We start from the raw sequence: 10,705 nt of genomic DNA, 5'->3' as shown, positions 1-10,705 counted from the left end.
TTGAACGCTTTCACTATCTCTACCGATAATTATGTGCTTTTCAGGAAAGTCCTGATCATGTAGTTTGAAGCTTATTGATGTCATCTCAAATCTCAACGTACTCGTTGTTTTTCATCGGACCCCATTTTCCCTGGAGTTTGTGGAATATTGTTAGAGATGGTGGCTCATATTCTGCATGTGGACGTAAAATTGGCTTCTAGCATAAATGCTACATAGAAAGAACAGAGCGGAGCTAATGTGGCCCATTTGTGGCTTTATTTTAATCCCCCCCAAATGGTACGATAGGATAATATTAGAAATTTTAATGTACCAGGCTAAAACCTTAACTGGAGACACAACATTCGATATAGTGAAATGAACAGCTCGCTCATGTGAATGTAGTCACACTGCTGAATCACAAAACTTGTGTGTTTTGTTCTCCCCCTTTTTTCTCTTTGCTCTTCACTAAATTGCAGTCACCACAATTCTAACAAAAGTCACGTTTACCTTCTATACCTTCTCTGTCTCCACTCTTTCCTTTCCTACTACTATGAATTTGACATAATCTTCAAGATGTTAGAACGGTTGGGCTAGAAAATAAGTCCCTGCACGACTGAAAATAAAATCTACCACTCATTTCTAATTATAGATACCTCAACTTATTTGGAGAACTATGAACTTCCATTGAGAACTTTCACCTCCATTACAGGGTTGCTATACCTAGAAATGGAGCTGCGTATTGCATCGAATCACTTTTGCCTTCACTGGAATCTTCCAGTGGATGCTAAGATTATCCTATAACAAATCTACAGTCAACTACCTCAATACTTAATAAACTAAAATCAAATGACAATATTTTATTCTAAAATGGACCGTCAGTTTTTATCGGCACCTTCATCGAACTCAGCAGAGCCCACAACTCGGAAATCAAGCTGCTTCTGATGCTTTAAGAGGCGGCGTTGATCGAAACTTTCCCATCCTTCAAACTGTCAGAAGAATGTTGTTATTAAGCATTCCAATGAAAGTGTCATAAATTGGACTACTTCGCAAATGGGTCAAGCATATGCACCTGACGAAGGAGATCCATTGTTATTTGTGTGTTGTGGAGATCCAGTGTTGAGAGCTGAAGGCACATCTTGAATAGGGTAGATGGAAGTGATTTTAGTCCGTTGTTACTGACATACAAAGCCTGCACAGGAATTGGCACATTGGCATAAATTCAGGATCAGTGGGTAATGCACACTTTTTCTGAAGGTGGTGCTCAAGAAGTTGCCCAACAATCCTCCCCAGAGGGCATCTGGACTACCCTCATGTGTATATGTTTTGAATTCCATCACTCTGAGTGACAATTTTACTAAATAGGAGTGAAAAGTTTTGTTGTAAAGGTGCTACGGTACCTATTAGCATTAGGATAGGGATATATGGGATTTTGATAAAGTGAGAAAACTCTTGAGCATATAAATAAGCAGATCCCTTTGTCTTATAAAAAGACAATTGTGAAGATGACAATCCCTCCCAAACTACCCGTTGCTTTATTGCTGATATATTTTGTTTCTAAATTTCAGAGGACTCACGTCTTCTTAAGTCCAAAGGTTGTCATACAAGCCTCCGAAAACTGTATTTTCCTATTTATCGCATGTATAATTAACGATGATGAGCTACCTTTTACATAGAGTAATGCTATACACTATACCTTCATCCCACTTGGCTGATATGACAGTGCCCATTAGCTAATTAAAAAAATAAAGAAATCAAGGGCAGATGGGGCACTGCACATCAGTGCAATAAGATGGGAGGGTAATACATAGCATTTCTCTTTTACATATAAAACCAGCTCTCATACCGGAAAGAAAAGTGCTAGAATAGAACAGAATAAAGGGAGAATAACGAGAATCAGAATAACACTAAGTACAGACCTTCAAATCATGCAAATGACCAAAAGTCTCTGGCAACTCTGACAGAAGATTTGATGAAAGATCAACCTTTACCATGAAAAACCAAGAAAACTACATTAAAAAAAGATGTATAGTATATATATATCTTGAAAAAAAAAAAACTCATTCTTTAGTCTGGCAGTCTGGCTTGCAATGGTTGGATCATCTTGTCGACACTTCAGAGGAATTTAAACCCCAGGGACAAGGACGGTCGGGGGAGGGGAGATAAAGACAGATGCCGGAGTCATACCTCAATAAGAGAATTACAGTCCCCGATACATGCCGGGATGGTGCTTATCCTGATCCAGAGAGAAACACAACAACAATCAAACAGAAATCATTGGCCATCAAGCATGTAAATACTCTTTCGAAACTTATTTCCTCAAGACATCATCCTTGTGTTAGAAACAAGGATATTTATGTTTCCCAGAAGGTCATATTATTTAATTGTTTGCAGCATCTTGATAGGATTCATAAGTTTGTGCGCTTAGGACAAAACATGGATTTGAACTATTTGGTCCTTCTACTCCAAAATGCAAATAGGGATCTCTTAAAATTACCAATACCAGATAATGGTTAAATTATGCAGGGAATAAAAAAGAGAGCAGAAATAGGAATAGGGCAATGAACCAGTTCTGTCATCCTCTAATGCTCATTAGAAAAAACATGTCCTTGACCTAAAACAATTGGTTACGTGTTTTCTACACATTACCTGTTGTTATTGATTTTCATGACCTCAAGCTGTGTCAATAGACCTATTTCAGTTGGGAGGCCAGTCAACTTGTTGTTTGCGACATGAAGTTGCTTCAGTGAAGTCAGAGCACCCAGTGCAGAAGGTAAAGTCGTTAAACTGCATTAATAATACAATTAATGATAATTAAAAACGCAGCATTGGGATTGCTGACATAGATATTACAAATCTCACTGTCAACTCAAAACCCTTAAATCCAACACTAATTGGGATCGGCTACACAGGTATTACAAACTAAACCGGGTAATAGGGTATAACCCACTCGTGTAACTTTCTAGGAATAGACCCTGATGATTACAAGCAGTATCGCATAACCAAAACAACTACTTTTACAGAGATCAAACACCGATTGGGCAAGGCACTTTGCCTGGCCCTAGTCAGGCTTGACAAACATGAACTTCAAGAAATATGATAAAGAGAACCTATCTAGGACATGTATATGATTTTACAATGTAAAAAAAAAAAGCAAATATGCATGCCTCTTCTACTTCTTCTTTTCAACTCTCTCAACAAGTGACACATAATAGTGCAAGACGTGGGACGGGACACTTTTCCTACTTTCCAGACATGCGTCAAGCAATATAACGACATACTTACAATTCTATTCATATATAGTCATATCTTGGCATTACCTAGGTATGTAAAGTAAAAACACACAAGACATTTGTAGTTTATACTTTAAAATGAATAAGATGTCATAGAGTACAGAAATTACTCACTGGTTTTGGTTCACAGAGAGAACCGTTAGATACTTAAGAGATGTTAGTGCTTCCCAATTAATCGATTCATCCATTATAGCATTTGCATTCAGCAACAATTTCTACAAAATTTTGAGAATAAAGGAGAGAAGTTATAATATTCAAAGCAGATACATTAAATTGTTAAAAAGAAAAAAGGAGTTTTTTTTTTTTACCTGAATGGAACTCAAACGGCCAACGTGGGCAGGAACATCTCGAACAGAGTTGTTGCTCAAATCAAGGACTCTTGCAGAAGGTCCACAAGACCACACTTCATCAGGTATGGCCTTTCAAATTTAAAATACAAGAATAGAACGAGTAAAAGTTACACACACAAGAATTTACAATAAGTTTGATGGATTTTGTTTTTTTGAATTTAATAAGTTTGAGGGATTTAATAAAAGGAAGGATTTTCATTTTTACGAATAATAATTTGATAGCAGAAAACCCTAGACTGAAAATGAAACATGATCTACAGCAATATTATGTTCCCTACCAGAGCAAAATCTCCTGATCTCTATGCTTAATAACTACTCCACAAGACATTACTTCTATTAGCATAAAAAAGGATCTCAATACTATTAAACAAGGCTTAGGACACATGTTAGGGATAACACCACATATATATTTTTTTTGATAAGTAAGCAAAAATTTTATTAAAGAAAAAGGCGAAAGGCACCTCTAAGTACACAGGAAGTATACATAGGAGCAAACACAGCTAACCCACAAGAGTCACAACAACCCAACAAAACCTAAACCCTAGAACCCAAAAGATACACCCAAAAACAACCCGCAAGGGATAACACCACATATGCCACTCAAACTCTTGCAAATCAGTCTCAAAGCGCATATTCAATTACCGACCATGTCCAACAACACATATACCCACCTATTTTTTTTTGGGAAATTTCACCATAGCAGTTTTCACGCAATTTCAATTTATTCCTTGAGTTCTTTAAATCATATTTTATTTCCTTAGGTTTTTCCATGTTTTACTTCAGTAGTTCAAAAAGGCTCAAAACAACTCACGTGGCATTAATTCCACGTAAGCAGTTTTGCCGTACCACGTCACATATTTTTTTTAAAAGAAAACAGGAAAAAAAAAAAAAAAAAAAAAAAACAGATGGGGAGCCACCCCTCCATCCCCCAAAGGGGCTGCCACCCCCACGGTGGGGTGGCTCGAGCGGCCAACTCTTATTCGCCACCTCAGTAAGGGTGGGAACAAATGGGGAGCCACCCATCCACCTCCGCAAAGAGGCGGCCACCCTGTTATTAGGATTGGCAGCGTGAACCATCCCTTTAGTTTGGGGTCCCCCCCCCCCCCCCCTTACAGGATGGAGGGGTCCACCTTTTTTTTTTTTTTAATATACCAAAATTAATTTTTTAACATGGGTTTAATGCCACGTAAGCAGTTTTAGATGGAAGAAATGAAGTGAAAAACCAAAGGGTTAAAATGTGATTTTAAAAACCCAAGGAGTAAATTGAAATCACGCGAAAACCCTGTGAATTATGATGGAATTTCCCTTTCTTTTCTTTTTTTTTTTAAAAAAAAAAAAAAAAAAAAAAACCTAACACATTTATATATACTGATTGATTCAAAGGATATTCAGCAACATGAAACAAGGAAAATAAGAGCCGAATAATGCTACGTGCAAGACTCATATCTTCAAATGTGATGTGACTTTTAAAATTTCTATTTGATCAATCCTAAATCTAATAGTAATTTTAAAGAGATGTGCATACATTATTTTATGGTCATTCTCCTATCCTTCTTTGCTGACATGACATTGTCAATCCACCTTTACATCAATCTTAATTTAAAAAAATAAAAAATAAAAAATCCAATAGTAAATTGACAATATCATATTAGCAGAGAATGATAGAAGAAGATAAGAAAATACAAGGTAGCATTTTTCATTTTTAAAGTTACATTTGAAGGGATAAGATTCTTGCGTCTAACATTACTCAATAAGAGCCAACCAAGATATCACAACATGTCAACGTAACAAATATGAGGCTTCTTGTACCTTCAAGTTACATTCGGACAATGCCACAACTCTGGTCACCTTCCACCGTTCCAACCTATTCTTATCAATGCGAACTTGCGTCTTCTCGTTCACCATTCTATTAGCATTGTCAACTCGCCTCGGTACACTCCGAGCCTCTTTTAGAATTGGACCATCCTAGTTCAAACAAACCCTAACATTAATCAAGTAATTGAATATTTTTAACTCTTCTAATCCCCAATTGCTTGACACACAACATTTCCAGCTTCAAGACTCAGTTTAATCTCCATAAACACATTACTTTAAAGCTTGATGAAAATCTATCATGCAAAAAAATTCTACATTTATACTGCAATCATTTTCTTTTCCCTCATTCTTTTCTCGATAACCAAAAAAAAAATAAAGCAAAAAAGTTGGCGAATTTGAGTTTACCCCTTGGTGCAACCCCTGGGAGGCCATTAGCATGACCTTGGCCCCGCCGGTCACCTCCGACGCCCTCAACGTCGTCGTATCGACCAAAAGCTTCCCCTTGAAGATGAGCTTCTGGCCACGTGGTAGGACGTTGGTGAGGGGTTGGAGGAGGGACTTGAGGTCGCCGATCGTCGCGTCCAGCGAGAGAGTGACCGGGATTGACCTCCCGCTGAATTTGATAGTGATGGTGATTCCGGTGGTCTTCGATTGGAGATCGTTAGCCTCACCAGTGGTAGCACCAGCCTCCTCCATTGTTCTTCTGTCACGACTTTGCTCTGGCCTTTGTGGGTCTCTTTGGCACGTACAACACTGGTTTTCCTCCTTTTTAAAGAGATTAACAATTATTCTCCAGACTTTTAGCTAAATTTTAGCTCAAAAAATTCACTTTCTTTATTTTGACTAACCACTTTCTAAACACAACAAACATTCAACTCATTAAATTTTTCAAAAAAATATAATTCTTTATTGATTTTATTTAGTTAATTTCAACTGTAATTAAGAGGAGGCAACAGTATGAAGAGGAACAAGCTACAAAAACAACTTTACAGAAAACGCAGCAACTTTACCGAAAACAAGCAAAATTCTACCATAAACCACTACACACACATCGGAAGAACCCCAAAAAATGAAACAACATTCAAATATGCAGAAAATGGGTTTCGGGTTTTACTTCTAAATCTCCCAATTTCTTAGACAATTAGAAAAAAATTGTCCAATCTAATAACTTACATCAAAACAATATTACCCAACACCTGTAAAACTCAAAATCGTCACATACCCAACACCCGAAACTGCCCGGGAGAGAGAATAACCTGCTACTCCTCCAATTTCTGGACTGACCCAGGTGCAGCCATGGCTACAACACCACCACGAAAGCAGCGTTTATCTGGTGAAATGATCCACCAAACCCAGTTGCGGAAATAGGAATTGAAGGGGAAGGCGCAAACAGAAAGTACAAATGTTAAAAAACTCTAGCGAATTCAGTTTGTGATCTAAATTTGTAGTGCATTTGGATCCTCTCCAGTTCAAGTGAACTGGAGAGGAGCCAGTTAGGCTAAATGGGAGGATAAAATTGTAAAATATATATATATATATATATATATAATGACAATTTTACCTTCCTTTTTGTTTCTACTAACCGGCTCCTCTCCAGTTCACTTGAACAGCAGAGGATCCTTGTCCATTTGTAGTGGGACTCTGACAAGAAATAAATTAGAGATATAATAGAGAGTTTGTTTAACCATACTTTTTGAAGATATTCTCCAAGTTTTAGAAAAAAGTTTGTAATAGCTAGCTTGTTAAGGATGATCTAAAGTATAATTTATACACAAATTATACTTGAGATGCTATACATTCTCTTTCTTTGTCTTTTGAAAAATTATCATCAGCTCTGTGGATCCGTGGGTCTATATGAAAGATACATATGAACCTCATATATTTAATAATTTTTGAAAGTGAAAATATGAGAGAAGAGGCAAGAAATTAATATTTCTCATTATACATTCAGATGGTAAAATCTGATGAATTTCATTTAAAAAAAAAAATCATTACAACCTTAAGAACTGCATCAGTATTTTTTTTTTTTATATAAAATACTGATTGGTTGGTTGATAAGAAAAAATTGAGTAAGTTTCACTTCACTGAGTGTTTTATTTTTTTATGTATGCCACCTTTTGTTATTTGAAAGATTAGGCTAAGCTATGGAAGTTTTACAAACATTATCTGCAAAAAAATTTATTTTATGCTTTTATTTTATGTTATAAAAACAAAAATATTAATAAACAATAAAAAATACAAAACACAAAAATAAATTTTTATATTTATGTCAAATCAAAATATTTTTTCAAACTCAAAAAAAAAAACTCCCTAAATACATTAACAAACATACCCAAATGGTGATGAGTTGAAATGCTATTTTACAATTCCATGATCAGTTGAGAGGGACCAAGTTTGGAGGCACATATAGAATCTTTGTAAAGTAATATGTTGTATCATTACTTATTTAAAAATCTGTTTTTTAGATAAGTAGTGATTTTAATATGGTATCAAAACAAATGTATTGATTTCAAACACTGACTCCGCAATGTATCCCTATTTTTTAAATATTATACGTCTTCGACTTCACTTGTTGAATGACATGCGAGGGAAGTATTAAATAATTAATTAAATTATTAAATTCATTATTTCTTATTAACTTGAACTTTTAAAATGGATTGTGAATCAATAAAATACATTAGGATGTTAGAGGTAGGATAGCTTGCTTTATAATGTGACTAATGTTCAATAGAGTCATAGTAATTGGGATAGAGATTTTCAACAATTTTGCTACTCGAATTGTTATAAATTCAAACAGTAAATGTGAGAGAGCTCTCTTGAAACCTACCTGTCTGAGTAGGTCTCGGGTAGCCCACCCACCTTTTTGGGGAGGTGGATCCTATAGGGGTGATAAAATTGGGAATTTTCAATATATATATATATATATATATATATATATAGAATCTTGCATCTTTCTATACTTTTAAATTTTCTATGTATGAATTATATACACATGAGAAGAGACCGTGAAATTCTCGTTTTATTCGCCTTACCTAATTTTTATTTCCCCACAAGGAAGAGGCTTTAGATTATAAATTTTTGGTAACCTCATAGAAAGATTGAATCACAAGATTAGAGAAGTTTCTAACTTTTATTACACATATCCTTTATAGTCAGTATTTTGTTGTTTTTGTTTGAGCCGTATGAGATGAAATTCTCATATACAGTTTTCACATTTGATGCTCAAATTACTATCAATTTCAACAACAAATTGATGGATATCCAAATTACTAATATTAAAGAGATTTCCAAACTGTGGATCATCTTCTTCTCTACTGCGACGTGGCTTCTGTCTTGTGGAATTCTCTCTTTAGCCGTTTCGGGATGTCTTGGGTTATGCCTAGACGGGTTATTGACTTGCTTGCATGTTGGTGGTCATCTGGTAGATCAAGGAGTATTGCTGTTTGGAAAATGGCGCATATTTGTATCTTTTGGTGCTTATGGTGGGAAAGAAACAATAGGAGTTTTGAAGACTCGGAAAGATCCTCGGATGAGATCCTCTCTTTGCTCTATCACTCTTTGTATTGTTGGACTTTGGCTTATGTCCATCCTTTGTATATTTCTTTTTCTGACTTTCTCACTCGCTTTTCTAGTTCTAGATAGTTGTTTTCCCTGTATACTGCCAGTGTACTAAGGGGCGCCTTACGCTTTTTCTATAAAATTGATCTCTTACCTACCCAAAAAAAAAAAAAAAGTAGCTCATAGTATACGGATGTGTCTAGTTGGTGTAATATTGCATTATGTTTTGTAATTAATAATGCAATAATGTTACACCAACTAGACATATCCCTATACTAGCTATTTATTAATTCTTTTTAGAATTTAAATAAAACACGTTTTAGGACTTTCTTGGTTTACAGCCAAGATTAGCATATTGAGCCAGGAGCCTCAAACTGTGATGGTGCTCACTGCTCTCTATTCCAACGATCCTATTAGTAAATTATGTGTAACTTGTGTAATTGAATATTTTGAACTCTTCTAATCCCCAATTGCTTGACACAAAACATTTCCAGCTTCAAGACTCAGTTTAATCTCCATAAACACATTACTTTAAAGCTTGATGAAAATCTATCATGCAAAAATTCTACCTTTATACTGCAATCATTTTCTTTTCCCTCATTCTTTTCTCGAGAACCAAACAGAAAATAAAGCAAAAAAGTTTGCGAATTTGAGTTTACCCCTTGGTGCAACCCCTGGGAGGCCATTAGCATGACCTTGGCCCCGCCGGTCACCTCCGACGCCCTCAACGTTGTCGTATCGACCAAAAGCTTCCCCTTGAAGATGAGCTTCTGGCCACGTGGCAGGACGTTGGTGAGGGGTTGGAGGATGGACTTGAGGTCGCCGATCGTCGCGTCCGGCGAGAGAGTGACCGGTATTGACCTCCCGCTGAATTTGACAGTGATGGTGATTCCGGTGGCCTTCGATTGGGGATCGTTAGCCTCACCAGTGGTAACACCGGCCTCCTCCATTTTTCTTCTGTCACGACTATGCTCTGTGGGTCTCTTTGGCCCGTACAAGACTGGTTTTTCTCGTTTTTAAAGAGATTAACAATTATTCTCAAATTAATAATTTATATTTTATTTTATCTAAATTATAATTTATATGTAAATTATGCTTGAGATGTTATACATCCTCTTTCTTTCACCTTTGAAAAATCATGGTGGAATCTATAGGAAAAGTTTATATGAACCCCACATATTCGATAATAATTTTTGAAATTCTGATGAATTTCAATTAAAAAAATAATCATTACAATCTTAAGAACTGCATTCGTTATTTTTATTTTATAAAATACTGATTGGTTGGTTGATAAGAAAAAAAATTGAATAAGTTTCACTTCACTGAGTGTTTTTTTTTTTTTTTTTTTTTTTTTTTTTTTTTTTTTTTTTTTTTTTTTTTTTTTTTTATGTTTGCCACCTTTTGTTATTTGAAAGATTAGGCTAAGCTAAGGAAGTTTTACTTTTTTATAAACGTTATTTGTTAAAGTTTTTATTTTATGTTATTAAAACAAAAATATTAATAAACAATAAAAAATACAAAACACAAAAATAATTTTTATATTTATGTCATATCAAAATATTTTTTCAAACTAAAAAATAAATAAATAAAAAACTCCCTAAATACGTTTACAAGCATACCCAAATGGTGATGAGTTGAAATGCTATTTTACAATTCCATGATGAGTTGAGAGGGACCAAGTTTGGAAGCACAGATTGACTCTTTGTAAAGTAA

At 35.3% G+C, this 10,705-nt stretch overlaps 1 protein-coding gene across 4 annotated transcripts; it reads right to left on the bottom strand.

The window, feature by feature from the left end:
* Positions 1-638: 638 nt before the first annotated feature.
* On the bottom strand, positions 639-10,006 carry LOC133878482 (LRR repeats and ubiquitin-like domain-containing protein At2g30105). Of its 4 annotated transcripts, none has more exons than XM_062317039.1 (10): positions 9,652-10,005; positions 5,840-6,199; positions 5,429-5,584; positions 3,578-3,688; positions 3,384-3,484; positions 2,626-2,763; positions 2,164-2,212; positions 1,896-1,961; positions 1,049-1,168; positions 639-965 (listed from the first exon to the last, which is right to left on the bottom strand). In XM_062317039.1, exons 1-10 carry the CDS (start codon positions 9,940-9,942, stop codon positions 855-857), a joined length of 1,503 nt encoding a protein of 500 aa, XP_062173023.1. In that variant the 5' UTR covers positions 9,943-10,005; the 3' UTR covers positions 639-854. The 4 variants fall into 4 exon arrangements, with proteins under 4 accessions (XP_062173023.1, XP_062173025.1, XP_062173026.1 ...); XM_062317041.1 differs by lacking the exon at positions 9,652-10,005 and adding an exon at positions 6,657-6,912; XM_062317042.1 differs by lacking the exon at positions 9,652-10,005 and adding an exon at positions 6,691-6,912.
* Positions 10,007-10,705: the final 699 nt, after the last annotated feature.

This window comes from Alnus glutinosa, chromosome 9, assembly GCF_958979055.1.
Source record: "Alnus glutinosa chromosome 9, dhAlnGlut1.1, whole genome shotgun sequence".
In the NCBI taxonomy this organism is placed as follows: domain Eukaryota; kingdom Viridiplantae; phylum Streptophyta; class Magnoliopsida; order Fagales; family Betulaceae; genus Alnus; species Alnus glutinosa.
Note: the sequence above shows the minus strand (reverse complement) of the source record. Positions and strands in the feature narration are given on the sequence as shown.